The 19,621-nt window shown below is 37.6% G+C and overlaps 1 protein-coding gene across 1 annotated transcript in view; it reads left to right on the plus strand.

The window, feature by feature from the left end:
- Positions 1–19,621, plus strand: part of GRM5 (glutamate metabotropic receptor 5) — a 288,751-nt gene that overhangs the window by 261,162 nt on the left and 7,968 nt on the right. The window contains exon 9 of the mRNA XM_074860303.1: positions 10,640–10,735. Coding sequence (XP_074716404.1) covers positions 10,640–10,735 — 96 coding nt within the window. The remainder of the gene's footprint in view (positions 1–10,639; positions 10,736–19,621) is intronic.

Genomic DNA, 19,621 nt, shown 5'->3' on the forward strand with positions numbered 1-19,621 from the left:
ACAAGTTTGCTTTCCTTTAAAGCAGGTAATAAACTGTTCTGAGTGACCAGCAGAATGTTAAAAACAGCCCTAAACACTGTCTGTCCCACACATCTATATATATTAAGCAAGTCTTAAGAATCCTACCAATAATTTTCTCTCTGTCCTTTAAATATCTACCAAATCTTCACAGTGCAGCCAATACTACTCCTCTCTATTTCTCCCACTGTTACTTGTAGATGCCCCAGTGGTTCCTGACCTCAGCTGCTTCTTTTGGAGGTCCCCAACTCACCCCCTCAAGTTCCTTCATTGCTTCAGCAGCAAATTCTGCCTGTTCTAGCCTGTAATATGTTGTGGGAGAATCAAGAGAAACCTGGCATCCTTCCATAGATCAAGCTGTGACCTAGACACAAACAGCAGAGCTGTTCAGGTAGTGAGGTGGGAACCTTTGAAAGAAGAATGAGGTCAGAAAACACCACTGCAACCCCAAAGCAAGGCTCTCTGCTTGGAGATTAGAGGCTTAGTTAATATACATGCCCCTTTATTTCTGCAGTGACAGAGTTTTTTAAAGTGTTTTGTAACTACTAGTTGACCATTCTCCCTGTGATGATATAGGACTCATTTAGGTTTCTTCTACCACATTCGCAAAAGACAGAAGCTGTTAGGTGCCCACTACAAGCCACAAGTACTGTCCTGAAACAATACAAGATAGATTATCATCTTCTAAATTAGGATCGCTGAAAGTAACTATTCATTTAAGCAAAAGGACTGAGCAGTACTTTCAATCTGTTACCTACACAGGTAGATATGATCACTCAACAAGCAAGAATCATCACCAGCAAAGTCAGATAATGTTAGCCATATTCAAGAAACATTGGATGTTTGTGGTACTGCACATAATTCCTCCATACAGATGTGAACAGCACAATACTAGACAACAGAAAAAAGATGCACATCAGTTTCTGCACCTTACAGACATTTATCCTCAGCAACTCAAAAATCTCATTGAGATTAGAGCTTAATAACCCAGTGTGGCTTTATTGCACCTAGATTTACTACATGACATAGTATTTCCTAAATAATTAAACATAAACTGTGGCTGTCAAAACAAATTAACTACTCATTTGGTTTTAATGTATTATCTTGTCCTCTTAAGAATTTTGTCTACCACTGTGCAATTGCAGAACTCGGCATTGCTCTGTATACATCTGCACAAGTGATAGGACTGACAGTTTTCATTCAGGAGTGGGGATCCCTTGCTCTTGTAAGCCAACACTCACCCTCGGATGAACCACTGAATTTTTATTGTATAAATCACTATTATTTTGTTTTATCTTACTCAACTTAGACAAAGGTGCTCACACATCCACCTAAGAATCAGGTGCCATTTGGGAGCATTTTTTCTCCCTCTCACGTGCTACGCTGGTACAGTAATGGCAGCTTGAGGGACCAAGTGCCTGCCTTGCACAAGCATCAGAAAAAGCATTCAGGTGTCCAGGCTCATACGCTGTTAAATGACATTCCCTGTCTCCTATGAGGAAAACATGATAGGCAAGGTAGATTTTTCCACTGGACTGGATTCAGCCCTGGACCACCAGTGGCTATAATTAGTGTTTACATCAAACAGTTCCAAACTGTGCCATAATGAAATATTTTAGAAACAGGTGTCTACCATCAAACTGTGTGCTCTGTTTTCTGCAAGGAACAGCTGATTTTCCCCCTTATCTGTTTTCTCTCTTTTTCCCTCTTATAACTGACTATATCTGTTTCATTACAATTCAAACAGGAGGTATTTTGATCCACAAAATAAGAGAAATGTGCTTGGATCAGTCTATAAACTGCCATTCATGGTTTAAAAATATTACAGTCTAAATATTATATCACACATCAGCACATCATATCTCAGGATCAAAATCTTGGTTTTTTTCAGAAGCCTGAATTGAAATTTCTCCCTAAAAACCCACCCTTTTTTCCTCAGGAAATTTTTCAAACATTCCTCCTAATTTTGAATCTGATTGAAGTCCATTTAAAGCACTGAAAGAACAAGTGAACAGAAAATGAACTAATTTGAGCAATATCTTAGCTGTTACAACTTCTCCAAGGTCTGACTATTGCTATGTTGCATTATTAGGAAAGCACCTGAAAGACATTGAGTTTCCAGACAAATGGGAATCCTCATCAGAATAATCCTCTGCCACTGTTATACACATCATGCCAAGGGACTCCAAGATGCAGTCCATGCAATTCCCATTGCCCAGATAGCTGTGATCAAATGTTTTTAGAATATGTGTGTGCATTATCAGCCTGAGGGTTTCAGATGTATATGAGAGAGATTCAAATTCCCTATGCCTCAGGAAGGTAAGTTGCCTGAGAGATAAACAGGGCTGTTATTTGACATGGAGCTTTCAGTCCTGTAAAGCAGATGAAGTACAAGAAAAACTGGGGGAGTTTTGTAGAAAGATGAAGCTAGCTCACATTCCTCACATGTACGCCCATTGAGAAAGATACTGATCATGAGTTTCTGCCACAGCATATTCTATTGGGACACATTTCTTATAGTACAAGTGGCAATTTTGTCTTCATTTATATGCAGCTTGAACAGTTTCTTTGACACATTTTGAATGATGATAAAAGAACACTACACTTCTCTTCCAAATTAATTTGTAAAATCTTTTTACTTACCAGACTTTTTCAGGGCATGGGTTATAGGTTCATACTCACAATTTTCACAACTAAAGGGCTGAGATACTCCTGGTGATCAGAGTTATATCAGCAGTCTTTCAGTTATGCCAGTATGGATTGCTTTCCTACTGAAGCCTGGTGGAGCTATTCTGTCTTGTATAAAATAAGCACTGATTGGAAAAGACAAAGAGTTATTTCCTAGACTGGTGAAAAGAACAGTGATTTTTGATGTCAGACAATGGTAGAGGAGAGATTCCAGCCTGGGTCTCTTGTGCCCCACAAGTACCCTATTCATCAGGCCTTTATATTAGCTTTACACTAAAAGACTTTTACAATTCTGGTTTTATTTCACTAAAAAAAACAAAACAAAAAAAAAAACCAAAAAAAAACCCACATTATTTGATTATTTGAAATCCTGAAGTTTTATAGAACAGATAATTTATTGGTGTCTTTTAGTTTTTTAAATCAACTCTTGTGTGTATGGAGAACTAACCAGGAGATTATTGAAGAATGTAAATCAGGAGAGCTAATGCTTAAGAAGTTACATTATAGAAATGACCAGCACCATCCTTGAACAGTGACTAGCTTTTAGCCATTGCTCATCTCAGTGCAATAAATCCCAGTAGAATCTGAAAAGTGAAAGTGCTGCACAGAACAGGACCAGAGATTACTGTAAGGCAAAAGATGTCACTGAGAAATCATCATATACCAAAAAATAAGTTAATTTCTACAGATGCTGTTTAAGGGGACCATCAACTACAAATTGCACAGATGTGCTTAGATGGTTTTGTACTATGAGACGATGGCAAAAAAGTGAAGGGTAAGCTTCTTACATGATGTGATGTCATTAGAGCAGGCAACAATTTATATGAGGTGAAGGTTTGGCTCAGTGTGTATTGTTCTTATTTAAAAAAACAAAATCTAGCCATAGTGATACAAGATATTATTTGTTTGTTTCATAGTCTTGCTAGAAAAGAATTTTGATGCATGCAGGAAAAAAATATTTGACTCTTCAGAGGAAATCATTATGCTTTTGACTGATTAGTCTGCATTTATTAATGAATCAGCTCCCAAATAGATCATTTGGAGCTATTTTAATCTAATATGCTACAGAAATTTAGATTGAGAGATTACTGAATGGTTTGTGTCCTTCATTTTTCCATAAATAATTTAGTCTTGGTGTCTTTTTGGACAAGCTTGATATGTGATTAATTGAACTTCAAGTATTGTGAAATGACTGAAGAATATTTTATGAAACTCAATGAAAGGTATTAGGTCTGAAAGATTTTGATAAATTGCTGCTAAAACATTCCATCTGTATAATGAACTGATATTCTTGAATGCCCTGATTACAATGATATTTAATTTGTGTACAGTGCTAGCATTGTTTTGAATTTTCCCCTCAACTTAAATTTAATTAAAATACTGATTGATTGATATGAATTGTCTGGCTGCATTAACTGAGAACATGTATTCAAGCCTCATTTTTTTAATTATTTCTATTATTAAGACAGCGTACCCATCACTTTGAACCAAACATCATAGCTGAACTGTGCAAATTAAATTATACTGTAAACAGTTCCCTGCCTACTGTTACACAAATGTGCTCTAGATTGCAAAATGCAGTCTTGCTAGTTACTACAAAAAAGAAAAGGAAAGAACGGTGAAGACAGAATCCAGCAGTTTGATGGCTTTTTTAGGGTAAGAAAGAGCTGAGGAGGAGTTTTCTATTTTTTAACAGCAATGTCTACCCCTTTTACCTTTTTCTCATCTTCAAGCCTGTCTCGCAAAATTCTCATGACGAATATATATCACCATATACTATATCAGTATTGTCCTTATCAGACATGCTGAAGAGCACAGAGACAGGCCGTGCAGATGGTCTCACGTCCATTAGTATGCATGATGTAGACCCTGTTGCAAACTACCATCTGACCTGCACACAGGTTTGTCTACCAAAGGAGATTCTGGTTCTTTCCAAAGCAACTTTGATATGAACTAGCATTGTAATTAATTTGACAAACAAAAGACTAGGACATCCACCCTCCTTCCAAGGTCCAAAGACATGAGCCAGTCTGCCACTATGGAAGTACCTGTATGAATTATAAGGAATGGTATATGGACTTGAATACTAAAAGTTTGTGTGGGCTGGCAGAAGAGCTGGAATTTCAGCTGACTTACTTAGAACTGCATTTGGTTACAGATGTTTTTTAATAACTGTGACTGAAATTCATGGCAGGTGTCTGCTAAAATATATAAACACAAAACTCTCTTTTAATTTGCCATAGTTTCAATTATAGCATTATATATTGTAGTGATTATCTGGTTTGCTGCCAGTTGATGACTTATAACAAAATTATGCATTGCCAAAAAATATTAAGTCATTTTACAGTTCACTATCCAATAATGAGATAGCAGAATAAGGTTAAAAATCTAATAAACAAGCACTAAAGAAGCAAAACATTAGAAAAAATACTAGAGTTAATATATTAAATATACAGCATAGCATAACAGACCCAAGTAATAAAAAGCATTGTAAAAGAGAAACTTCTTTCTTATAAGTCAGCAAAATTGAAAAATGTCATGTTAAGCTCAATTGAGGTAAGGCATTGCAAAGTAGGCCCCCATCCATCCATTTCACAAACCTACAGGAGTTTCTAATATTTAAAATGCTTGAAAGCAAATGTGGTATAGCTTCCCTTTTCAATGTAATGAAGGAAACAATGAATAAAGTGATGAGACCTTCCTATGGCATCTCTAATTATATATACCTGAAGAAGAGAGGACAGAAATTCAGCATAATGAATAGAATGGGTAGAACAAGAAGTCTCATGTAAATAAGACCCTACTCTACAGAAATCCTATACAATGGTTTGTGCAACATTTCAGAAATACCCTTTCTGGAAGAAGGTAAATAAACATACTGGTAATATTTTGCTTTCGGTCTAATCTTCCCTTGAGCCAGTATAATGCTTTGTATATCATTCCATCAAAAATGTAATTTTAATTTACCAGCTGCAATTACATATGATTGCTTAATTAGAATAAGCTGTAAAAAAAAAGAAAAAGATTATGCTGCTCTTGAAAAAAATTAATTGTGAGTTTGGCTTTAAAGTAATTTTACTTGCTGAAAATGTGCTATTAAGCAAACAATGTTTATATGCTGATTTTTTTTTTAAAGGAACAAAAAGTGCCATGCCTAATAATATATAATTTATTCTAGCCATTATGTAAATGGAAAAAAAATCACATAATAAGCTGATACCCCTTTAAAAGTATTCAGTGCAATGTGATGCAATGTCAAGATAGCATGACCAATCTCACAGAACTGATTTTCAGGAATGCAGCATGTCTGTAGTTCAAAGCAGCCCCTAGACTAACAACAGTAAATATTTTTCATATTTCATTCTTTACTATTTACATAGAAATCTTCATACACTTATTGTCTTACCTAGTCTAAAGGTCAGCCTTAACTTTGCTGCTAAGAAATGCAATTTTTTCATAATTTCTTAACATCAAGACCAAGTAATATTGCAGGTAAAAAATACTACATGTATGTAAGATCTGACAATTAAAATATATAAGTTGATCTGGAAAGGTGGATAGCTTTGTAACATTCAGCAATCTGTCCAAGTTCCAGGCATAAGCACATTGAAAATACTCTCTAAAAATTATGGAAGACAACTATTGGAAACAGCATTTCCTCTGTAAAGCATTCCAAATCCCCTCTCCTCTCCTCCATTAATTTCATCTTTCAGGGCTTTAAAAAAAGTCTTGCTTTGGGTTTATTCCAAAATAGCCAAAATGAGAGGTTTGAGGTTGAAATAATAGATATTACCTGCTCTGATTATTGTTAACTTGCAAGCAAAAACTTGATTCAGAAAATGCTTTAGACACCTAATACCATTTTGAATATCTCAGACCAAAAATTGGAACCCCATTAATTAACAAGAATCTTAGGAATTAGTCACTGCAATGCTGAACTTAAGTCCCCAATATATGATTAGCCATTGCCCTACAATGAGATTTGACTGTACAACCTCTCTCCTCTTAATTGTTTCTGTGGAAATATCACTTTTTCCACTCTTGCAAGGTACAGTTTCATCAGGACGTTACTCCTGTGTTGATCAGAGCTACTCTGTTCCTCTGGGGTTAACAGTACCACACACATATTTGGTACTCAACAATTAATAACATTTCTGCATGGCAGTATGAGATTGCATTTGAAATATGGATTGATCACAGCTGTCCATCTCCAACACAGCAAATTACCTTTGCTTTGTATTGCATTAAAAAAATGAAAGATATCCTGAGATATCTTTTAGTTAGTTAAACCTGTTACTGAAAAAGGAGCAAGAAAAAGAATCTTATGTCTAAGAGTAAAAGCCAGTTTCTAATTGCTGGGATATTTTTTTTTTTTTTTTTTCAGAGGACATTATCTGAAACTACTTTTTTCTATTGCAAGCTCTTGTCTTTTGGGTGGTCTTTCTCAACCAGTGTAGCATGGACATTTTAACAGGATCTATGTACTACTACCCACATTCTACCCATAAACTATTTTTTAAGGATTTGACTAAGTCTTTGACCAAACTATACAGAAATGTGGTCTATGGTACATCTTCTGGGTCTGGCCCTCCAACATCCTCCAGACAGGAGATACACTACCATACAGAATGGACTGCTGGTCAAGGCGATCAAGGCCCTCTGCATGAAAACCAGGAGAGAGCAGGGACAGGAAGGGGCCATGAGCACAGCTGGGTCTCACCCTAACATGAAGTCAGGACCACCAGAATACCAGCACCCGGTTCTAAAGTGTAGGCATAGTCTAATAAAGTCCATATCTAAAGACTATCAGCTCTTGTCAGTACAGGGGCCAACACCTTCACTGGGAAAAAAAAAAAAAAAAAAAAAAAAAGTAGGGATCTACACATTAAAACAGGTTTCTACAGCATTTTAGTGGGTGACTATTGGTCTCATTCAGGGTGATGATTCCCATATTCCCCCTTTATTTCCCACAGCATCCATTAATTTTGGTCTACAAGAGGAGTTTTGTTGGAAGGTAAAGGAGGCAAGGAAAAGGTTTAACAGTACTTCAAACCCAAGCAGTCACACCGGTGTTTCCTGCCATGTATCACATGTACATCAAGTTCACTAAAAGTTAAGGCAGTACAGAAATGGTTTCTCTCAGCCCAGGAGTAAGTTTCTTTCTCTCTACTGATCACCTCTGGAAAGTGCAGAGCACTGCTATGTAAGATAGAGTGATGTGACAAAGTATTTGGGAAATAGACAAGAACCACTGTGGTTGAATTACTGACAATTACTTCCCAAATTTCCTGTCACTGATCAACACTTATAAAACATATTAAGCATTGTTCTTAAGACAACCCACCCGCTGTGCAAAAAAAATGACACAGCCCACAATATCACACCCAAAGACCCCAACTAAAAATGACCCAAAATCTTTTAATCCTTCAACAGAGTTTAGTAGCTGCCTCTCTGCACAAAAGCAAAGTCTTCTCTCTTTTGTAGCCTATACATAGTCCTGGAACTGACAATGAGAAAAGAAATCTATTCTTCCAAATACTGTTCACACTGTAGTGTTTTATGCCTTCTTCAGCTGAAATACCAAATTAATTTTCACATTTTTTATAACTGCAAAGAAATGTTTGAGGATTTTTTCTCTCCTCAGATTAAATCTTTTAAAGCAATCCTTCATTTTAACAACCAGGAAAGGGACATTTTCCTAATGCAAGACATCCTGAGACAAAATCAGGTCCTTTATCTGCTCTGAAAGCTGAAAACCCTTTTTTATGCAGAACCTCTGTGTTTCCAGAATGGTCACCCAAAGGACTTTACAGCTTCCATGCACTGGTTAGATGCAATTTCCACACTAGGAGGGTTGATTAGAGTTTGGTCACTGTTTTCATAATTACATGTATATTCAGCACTGAATGAATGGCAGTGGAGCAGTTACTATGGTTCAAGGCTTTGAGGCAGTCTGTGACAAGTGTTTCTGATGGTGTAATTTGCTCTTGAGTGGATCAAAAAATTGAGAGATTCATAGTAGTCTCTCTGCTGACTTTCACATCAGTGAAATTTATGCTAATGACTGGGGAATGGGCAGTTCGGGGGGTTTCTTTATCTGGGTCACCTGCATCCTAACCAGGGGTTCTTCAGGATGAAGTTACCAAGGACACTTACCTCTTGTTTCCTTCTGTTGGCTACTTTTTAGTATTCAACTTATTGTGAGCATTTAGAGCCTCCAAATTCCTTCTGTTAGTCTTGACTTTTTCTGTCTTGTTGAGCACAGAGTATCTCTTTTGGTTATCAGGTCTAAATGTAACTGTGTTTCCTTCCTGCTCTTCCTAAACTCTACTTTCTTTGATGTCTAACACCTTTATCCCAACTTTATTTCCTTTTCTTTCCTGTGAAATTTCTACACATTCTTTTCTCTTTGTTATTTCTCTCTGGCTACCCCAACTGAATTTGTATGATCCAGTTTGACTTCTTTTGTATTTTTCAGTGAATTTACCTACTCTCTAAGCCCCTCCACTTTTTCCTCTGCTCTAGGAATCAGCTTCCATTTAATATGTATGTGTCCTGCGTGAGCTTCATGCCTGTCTGGGAGCACTGCATATACTGCACTCTGGATTGCCTTAAAACCTTGGCAGCCAGTCCACAAAGCTCCTGTTGTTCCTCCCTTCAGTAAGATTATAATTTGTAAATGAAAGGACTTCTCTGCACTAAGCACACTTCATTTTACAGTCTCCGGTTTACTCTCAGATTCATTAAGCTTCTTCCTCAGTTATTTATGCAATATACACTGTCTTCGAGGATCTACTACAACTACATCCAGAGTTTAGCCTCACTTTGTGTGCACTCAGGTTATTTCTCTTTTACAGTGTTGTTCTCTTCAAGGTACCTTTTGCTGTCTAGATCACGTTAATGGACAAGGAATAAGTCATTTATTCTGTAATGTTAGCAGTGTTAAAATGTAGAAGCTTCCCCACAGGAGTGTGTTAAATACCCACAGTGCATGTGAGAATGAGGTATCACAAACTCTTTGAGAAGACATCTGCAGGCATTTAGCCCAAATTATATTAAAGCATTTAAATATGTATTTCAACACCTAGCACAGGAATTTGTACAATTAGGGTTAAATTCACCACTGGGAAGAGAGCCAGCATAAGACCTCTTCAATGCTCACATCCCAATTAAGTGCTCAGAGAGTAAACAATGACCAGGCCTCATCTTGTTATCATATCCAGAGATTAATTAGATACTCAAGTATTAAACTGTTTATCTGAGTGAATTTTTCATCCAAGTGCAAGGTATGGTATTTAAAACTTTCACAGAACTGCACTAGGCTCTATGATTGGGGTTGATTTCACTTGACTTTACGTCTACATCTCAGCAAGTCATCTAGCCTCCTTTTATTGCAAATGGAGAGAGGAAGGCCCATTCATGACACAAACTGTGAGACCACTCAAATTTTATCCAAACAATCAACCATGCTGGTGCTTGCTTTGACAAACAGAGGAACAACTCAAGAGTTACAGAGATGGAGGATCAGGGAAAAAGATTGTTAGGTTTGAGAACATGGCCACCAGCTGATTTCTCACTGATCCTTAATTTAAATGTTGTTTCCCTTAAACTGTTTAGCCAAACATTTTGGCCTAACTCCAAAAAATATTAAAGACAAAAGGTTAGCATGCTATGTATTCTGTAGAATTTTTTGGCTCCTATATATACAAAAAAATAAAATGGTGAGCACCTCTCCTGCATAGCCCTCTTTGCTTTAGCACAGGTCTGGGGTTTTATGCAGTTATTCCACCACTCCCACGGCTGCTTTGCACTATGCCCCACCACCGCCACAGTAGCATTCATGTGCATGGCCCTTTGCACAGCAGCTGTCACAGAAAGCTGAGCACACAATCACTTCTTTCTGTTTGCTCCTGTTGTTGTCGTGATTTATTAGGTACAAAGGCAGGAGACTGGCCCCGCACAAGTCGGAAATAGAATGTTTCACCCCAAAAGGGAGTATGGGGAATGGTGGGAGAGCTACAATGACCAGGTAAGCAAACAGCAAGTGGCCTTAGGGCAGTGTGATATGTCTGTGAACAAGAGGAGCAGCCCTGGGACAATGCCAGGCCATATCCTCTGTCTGTAATTCCTGTGCATCCCATATAGTATGCTTAGAAAAGAAAAATAAAAAAGAAAACACATGGCCACTGCTGATCTCTGTGTTCCATCTGACTGCCAAAAAACCCTGCACCATGTCCATTCAAGTGATCCAAACCACGTGTCCTGTGTGATGTTGTCGTAATATGGTGCTTTTGGGAGGAGAAACCTTACAGCCAACTCATGAAGGCAGTAGAGCGGATGAAGAGAGACAGCATTCAAACTTGGAGTAAGCAGCTCCAGAACTCCTCTAGCATGAGGGTCCTGCTCTGTATTAGGGGTTACATTAGGTCTAATCAAAAGAGCTTTTAAGAAGAACAGAGAAGAACTGATTGATGAAAACATTTTCAATATGAAAATGTTGGTTCTTCTCAATCAAAATACCTTGTGGGAAAGTGCTAAGTTCTATAATGGTCTTAAGGAAAGGTTTCAAACTCATTTTAAACAGAGTTCTTTTTCATAACTTTCTCCATTTAACTTAATTTATTTATTTATATTTAATTTTGTTTTGGCCATGATATATTGCATGATATTATACACCAGTGTTACAATTTTAATGAATATCAAATACCACATCTTTTCAGTGATGAAACTGTTCAGAGATGAACTGTTTCAATATGGCCATTTTGATGTTTTTATATTAAAATGCTTCAAACTATTTAATTCTGTGAAATACTTGAAGATTTCAGCTATTTATTGGATTTTGAGTCCAGTCAGATTTCCAAATGTTGGACTCTCTCATAGGACAGAAAATCCATTTCTCCAGACACCTCCATTAATAAATTAATGAGCCACATGTGTCACAGGTGATTATAAATCTTTCATGAAACAATACTCTTGATAAGCATTGTATCATTGTGTTACATTCTACTACAAGTCAGAGCATTTTGTTTACCACTTATTAAAAGATCTACTAATTTCTTATCAACAACCTGTATGGTATTTATAAATTTAACCTTAGAGCACAGTGTGACCAAATTATACCTTTACTCTTCAAAAGTGTTACATCACAGGTGAATTTTATCATTGCAGGAGGGTGTTCAGTGAAACACTTGCACAGTGTTATGATCCCCTTGGGTACAACATTATTCTCTCATGTACATAAGGCTATCAAACACCACATAGCACACACCTGGGGGACTCCTGCTGTTTAAGTAACATCAGAAACGTTCATTACTGAGCGTTGTACAAAATGTATACAGGCCTGTTATTTTTTGTCAGCTGGGATTCTGTTTTTTGTCTGTCCGTTGTCTAGATTTTTTTTTTTCCTACATTGCATTGCCTTCAGTGATATTTATTCTTCATTCAAAAGCTATCTGGAGTCACTATATAAGAGAATTTTAAAGAGAAGAAAAATACATGTAAATGTCAAACAACTGTATTTTGTTGTACAGTATTCAGCTCTGTTTTGCCTGGCCATATATATACACTTGAAAAACTTCTTTTTTATATTTTATATCTTCACAGTGAAGAATCTGTTTGCATCCCAGACTGTAATCGATCTGAGTCAAGTAGAGAGGAGAAAAAGGTTCCTGTTAAAGAGGATGCCCTAACAGTCAAAAAGACTGGAAACTGTGTCAGTCTAATAGTTCCACAGCAAGACTGTCAGCTGCAAGACCTACTCAAACAGTTAAGAACACCTGCTGCTTAACAGAGAGTGCAATTGCATTTGATGGCTGTGTTTTGTTGTCTCCAGCCACAGTGTCCTGGCCAGTGGTTCTTGTCAAATTTCATGAACTAAGTAGAGTTGCCACTGAATAGTCTGGGAGTGTCCCAAAGGGAACATAGATGTTACAGAAAGGAAAGTAGGTGCCATTCTTCTGTCTCAGTATCAGACCAGTGCTAGAAGTCACTAGGATGAAGTGCAGATGGAAGAGGACAGATGCAGGGGTCTGACCATTTGAGAATAATGAAAAAAATCTCATCATCTCATGGGACGAAGAGGTCCCATGATACTGACCAAATCCCACTTAGGTCCTTTCAGTCTAAAAAATGCTGTGCGATTTCATCCTGGGCAGTATTTTTCAGCTCATGTTTTCAAATCCCTCATGCAGTATTATTTTTGTGTTCCAACCCCATCGTGGATATTTTTCATATCAGGGCCTAACTGTCTCTGTATATTAGTCTTACAAATGCCTTGGGATTTTTCAAGATGAAAAGTGACATAAAAATAGCAGTAAGGGGTACACTATGTGATGCTTTGTAAGACTGTTTCTGATTAAGAGAAGTTACTACATCCTGCGTCACCTGTGAGTATCATACACATATATCTGATAAAATCAATTATTGAAATGGGATGTTTTATGAGAATTTCACAAAGCAGGGATCACATCGTGGTTTTTTATTTCTTGCATCATATTTGCATTTCTGATTTGATTAAATGCAACAAATAAGAATGCTTAATTATACATAAGAATATTTTTTCTGCTGATAAGTCCCATGTGCATAAATACCTCTGTAATTATTTATCAACCATGCCAAACACCTGAAATTCCTCCAATTGTATGCTCTTTGCAGAGGATAGAATTCAAAACAACCCTTGCCTCTAGAGCTACAACTGGGAGAGTTAAATCTTCCTTTTCTTTTTTTTTTCTTTTCTTGTGCACTACTTGTGCTCCAGATTTCGGGATCTGGTAACCTGATGGTTCCTATTTTTTCCAGTTTCCATTTCATACCTTTAGCAAATTATCAATGAAAAAAATGAAAAAAACATATTGAGTAAGCAATGTTGTAAGTATCTTAAAGCTTTGTGCATCAGGAAGCAGAGCTCACAGCAGAGTTCCAGAGGTGGCATTGTCCGCTCTCCATCCTGTGACTAAGATGCTCCAGTGTAGCAGAGATATGATCGAAGATGCTGGAAGTGACATTTTTTGAACAAGGAGAAAAACCCAGAACTAGCTGCCTTAATTAACAATTTCAATAGAAGAAAGAAGTTACATCTTGTATCAAAATCATTTTTGCATTGTGGGTCACGATAATAGATGTCCTAGAAATGTTTCATTCAGATACCAGACACTTCATTTCCTATTCTAATCAGGCACGCCTCTGAAACAGCTGCCAGCATTAGTGTCACTGGTGGCTGTGCTGGGAGGGCATTGGCAAAATTTCTGTCCATCAGCCGTCTCTCACTTCGTAGTTTCTTTCATTCTTATACATTAAAGTCATTCATGTAAATGACAGCTATGATTTTCATGAGGAAATCACGAGATTACAGTTCATGCAATAGTATAAATAAATGCTCTTAATGTTGTTAACAAAAAACAACTCTGCAAAATAATTGCAAAATATGTCATTTACTTCTAGAACTTAGGACAGGACAAAATGAATTTTCACCGTGTATAATTCCTCTTTTGTGCTTCATTGTTATTTATCTCCATAGAACAAGCAACATGGGAATAATTTAAGCTAAATGACTTGAGTAATATATCACTAGCAGGTTATTTGTGTGTGGCAGAATTGGCTTTCACCCAGGGAAACAATTATATAGACATTTAGAAGTTTCCTTAAAAGCTATTGAAAATGAGAGGAATAGCAACAACATAAACCATTACAGTGGCAGAACTGACCCAGTTTAGACACCTTAAGGTTCAGCATCCACTTTTAGCCAGTCATCCAGGTTGTCCTACAGTCCCAGGAGAAAATATGACTTCTTCATACACATATACTGCAGTTCGCCACTTCAACTACTTATTTCATTTCAGTGTTTTTAGCATGTTGCAAGGCACTTGCATTCTCCCAAGGATGAAGAACTTGGGTCACTACAAGCAAAATGTATATTGATTTGAGGTTGGCTCAAATGACAAGACTAGAAAAACAAAATATGCATGCGCCTGTGCTTGCATGCATCACAGGCACACACAGAGCTCACCCCTTATGAAGAGTCATTTTTAAATTAAATCTACAGATAACACACAAATCCTTTTCAGGCAGAATATCACTGAGTCTTTAATAAGCTTTCAGCAGGGGACTCTAAAAGGACAAAAGCTTCCTACTATTTATTTTGAATAACAGTTCTCCTTGGCAGGAAGTTGTATGGACCACTTTAAGTACAGGCATATCCTGCTTACCATTACCTGCTGCTTCTGTGGATAAGACAGAAGGACTTCTCCCTTAAAGAGAGGAGAACACTGTCCTTAACAAACAAGTTTGGTCTGCACGTCAACTACTTAAAAAACAAGATACTGCTTCAAGTTTGAATGTAACACTCTACTTCAGCCATTAAACCATCTAAGCATAAATTTTTCTGCCAATTTTAGCTCAATAAAATTTAGACCAGGGTTCTAAAATATGAACTTTCATGCATGAACTTATACATTAAAGAATTTGATATCATTCCTTATTATATGCATGTGAGGACAGGTTGCAAACAGATCATACAGGTCTCCATCAAGTTATTGTCCAGTATCTGTTTTCAGCTGTATCATTTCAAAACTGGAATCAGATACTGATATTGATACATGATAGAGAACAAAAATTCCCTTAAATTTTTGTATTAATCTCTATTAATTCCCCTTGTATTCCAGTTTCCACTGGTGACTAATACTATGTACCTATGCATTCTTAGAAAATAATAAATTCCATAATTTAAAACTGATTTTCCTATTTCATTTAAAGATATTAACGAGAATAAGTGACTTATTTTCAAATTACATATGCTTTCAGTAACTGACCCAATACTAATCCCTAAGCAGTCATCATCAGAATTAATTTTAGCAACTTCAGGTAATTAATGAGAATGACACCCTTGCTAACATATGAGAGTTTTCAGCTGCTGTGACTGTCAATTCCTCTTCCCATTTTTTATTCCTTCTGCATTTTGAAGGACCTCACAAAACACATTTGCTTTAATAGCATCAGGCTAAAGAAACCCTGGTGGCATAGCTGTGCACCATCTCATAAATAATCATACCACAGAGCAAGAAAAGCTGAAACAAAACTTCTGCTACCTCAACCAAAACAAATGACAAAGTCAACTATTCTAGACAGTAAAAAAAAACATATATGAGGGAAGTGGAACATTTTTCTTAACACCTAAGTGGACAAAAAGCAGTTAATATCGCTTATGAATACGAAACAATGCCCTAAATACAAAACTTAAGTGATTCTAAAAATATTAAGTAAGGGAAGAAAATGAGAAACGATACTAATTGTTATTCTGTCAGCAAGTGGACAACTGTAGAGAAAATATTGGAAATATCAGAGACTTCAAAAGTTCTCTTGTTTATACTGCTTTCATTTCTTGTACATATTATATCATGGTAGGTCTAGCAAGCTAGGAAAAAACCTAGCTGTCAAAATTGAAGCAGCTTTTAGTAAAGAGACTGAAGAAACAATTAGTATGACTGGTTCTGAGGAAATCCCTCTCATACTTAAATCTGAACATAATTAACCTATAGTGAAAGAAAATAAAAAATGTGCCATGTAAAAGGTTTTGGTTTTTTAAAAAAAAAAAAAAAAATTATTTTGCTGATGTTTTGGTTTGGAAATTATGACACTGATTAATTGGAGTTTGCTCTTCTCCAGATATGACCTGTACTCTGCTCTGCTCTAGTCAGTGCAATGTACCAGCAGTAAAGCAGAGTAGGGTAGAAAAATGTGTATTCAGTCAAACTTAGCAGTGAAATTCTTTTGGGAGCTAAAAAGTGTAATTTTGCTGTTCTCATCTGAGGAAGTCAAAATCTGTTTGCAAGAAAACTAAAATGTCACTGACCTAAAGTTTCCCATCATCAAAGGGTCATGGCAAATCTGGGCATAATAAATGTAAACAATTCTATTAGTAGACATCATAGTTTATGTCTCTGATCTACCTTTATTTCTCTATTTTTAAATTGTGTGCATTGCAGTGGTTTCCAGTTAACTTGACAGAGTAGCAATAAGCAGTTAGAGCAGAATTGTAAAATACTATCACTGGAGTTTAGCCATAATGTAGCTTCATACTAATATATGAAAACAAGTGGTGCTCCTTTCACAGAGATGATAAATGATTGCACACCTCAGTCCATTGTTGACTTTGTGGTAAGTAGGTGCAGCATGATGAAGTGGATGATATGTTTCTGAGATAACAATTCCAATGATTGCTGGGCAAACTACTAGGATTTTAACTGCTGGGTTCATTCCTTACTGATAAAATGCTGCTTACTTCCTATTCAGTTTTTTATATGAAGGAATTTGCAATGAATAATGGTCAAGTCTTACAGGCTTTTGCACAAAATTTACATCAAACAGCCACTGGGTCTCCTTTAGAGCCCTAGGATCAACATGAGAGCCACACATACAGCTTGATTACTCTTGAGCACAGCGCAAAGGCAGTAAATGAGTGCATCAGCCAAGACTGACACAAAACCAAACTGGGATTCAGGGTGGGTGGTGACAGTTGCTCCACTGAAGACTTAACTATCAGCTGCCCTTGCCAAGGGCTAGACACATCCCCAGATTTCATCGTTTTCCTTTCCCCAGGCTCTCAGCCTCCTTAATAATTGTCTTCTGAATGGTGGCCAGGGAGGGAGTGACATGTTCCCTTCACAATCTTTTAAAATCTGACCTTCAGTCAACTGAAAGTGTCTACATGCATTTAGTGTTCATGTACACACTGAAAGCCATAGGGTTTCTGTAATAAGCCAGTGCTTGAAGTCAGGAGGTGTGCTAGAATATATCTCTTTCTTTGGTCAAGTTTTTCTGTTTGCATTGGCTAATTCTTCATGTTAATGGCATTTATTTCACCTTTGCAGCAGGCAAGTCTGTCACAGATTCCTCTGAGCTCTGAACTCAGCAGGAATTAAGAGACTCCACCAGGGAGGACATCCAGGACTAGAACTAGGCCCTCTGCTAGATCAAAGTTACCAGTGCTGGGTCACCTAGCCTCCTGGTCTAGCTCAAACTCAGAAGGAGTTGGGAGGAGGTCTCATGGTCATCATACCAGAACTAGAGGCGAGATCTCACCCGCCAAAGGATCCAAATCCTGCTTCTGCTGCTGGCACCAAGGTCCCACTGAGCTCAGAACTCAGCATGACCAAGGAGCCAGGGCTCTCAAACAGCTCTCAACATCCACCGAGTACATGTTCCAGTGAGAGGATCATGCAATCCTTAGAGGTAACAGTTTTCCTCTGGAAGACGTTAGTGCCAGCTCCTGTTCAGTTCAGAATCACATCCACAGAGATGCAAAGTCAAAGTGATCAGTACTACAGGTTAGTTTTTTGTTTTCCTGCTTGCTCTGATTGAGGTACAGCAAAAGGGAGGGATTGTCTGAAGAGCAAGTTACAAGCCACCAGCTATTCTGCCTGGCATTTTGGGGGTAGGTGCATAGCACTTAACTTCTAAGATCCAGATAACATCCTGGTGAACACTGCAGCAGAGGGGTGACCCCTTATATACTCATACAGATCATCTCCCAGTCTAGCTTCTCTTAAAATACCCACTGGTTTATGTTGTGTTTGTCTACTGGATTCTGTCATGCTGCTTTTGAAGGAGAAAGCTGTGGGCGTATGTTGTGTTACATGATCCATCATAATTCCATGTAATTGTGGATGTGAACCCAGAAGAAGGTTTTATTTACAATCAGCACACAACTTTTTTTTTTAGATGATTGGAAGAGCTATTAAACTGGTAGTGCATGGCAAACCTCCACATGAAGGCTGATATAAAGTCATCTGTGTTTAGTAAACTATGTGTCTTGCAAACTGTTACACTGCAGGCTAACATGTGTGAGCATATCTATTTCAGGCTTAAAAAGCAAACAAACAAACAACAAATTTGTGATGCTCTGCCAGGGTCTACAATGTGGTTGTCTTCCCAAAAATCCTAAATGGCTGTAGCAAATGTTTTGGAAACCAAGGGGAATTGTTTAAAGTTCTGTTGCATTTTATATATAAATCACACTTATTTGTATGTTTTTCCTGTTGACATCATTTCAGAGTCATTGTCTGCTCCAGCTAATAAATATTTCTAATGGTCTTTCTTAATCCCAAGAACTATAGGTTAATGTATGTATAAACCCCAGCTCATCAGCCTAAGGAAGGTGTAAAGGGAAAAGACTGATTCCATACTATGTGTTTATAAGTACCACAGTTGGCTTTGCTTAGGTAGCAAGCGGAGAAAAATGAGCAACTTTGATAAAGAACAGGACATGATGGGATTTGAAGAGAAAATACCCTAGAAGGACTCATTTTGCAGGAGAGTAGAGCAAAATTTTTATTGCTGTCTCCAAACTCAGGTCACCATGGGGAGCTGCTTGTATAGCTTGTCCGTTATTTGTTTCCTACTAGGAATATAGTTTTATTCTCTGAGCCGACCTGTAATTTGAAAAATTAAGTTCTTTAAGCTAGTGGTGGCTAATTTTCCAAGTATCTTGATGAACAAGAGGTCACTCATTAGAATTGTCTCTCCACCCACAATCCGAATAGTCCCTTTCAGAAGAGTATCGCTCCAGTACTTCCAAGTACTAAGATGTAAACAGATTTTTCTTCCAGCCATAATGGACTGTGCTTCTTCATCTCCCATTTTTCCTCTCTGCCCCATACCAGGAATCCATGGCCATCACCCTACACCAAGCTCCTTACTACTGAATGCTCCCAGTCCAGTCTATGTACCTGCCCCCTGCAACCCAGCTAGTGCAGGTCTCTCATATGTTCCCTTGAATCATTCACCTCTTCCTCACTCCTCCATGCATCCCTCAGTCCCACAGTCCCCTTTCCTGACACCAATCCAACAGAAAGGAAACCATCAAGCTGCTCCTTCCCCCAAGATGGACACTGCCTATGTCCTGAGGGCAGCAACAGAGGGG

Source organism: Strix uralensis, chromosome 2 (genome assembly GCF_047716275.1).
Source record: "Strix uralensis isolate ZFMK-TIS-50842 chromosome 2, bStrUra1, whole genome shotgun sequence".
Classification (NCBI taxonomy): Eukaryota; Metazoa; Chordata; class Aves; order Strigiformes; family Strigidae; genus Strix; species Strix uralensis.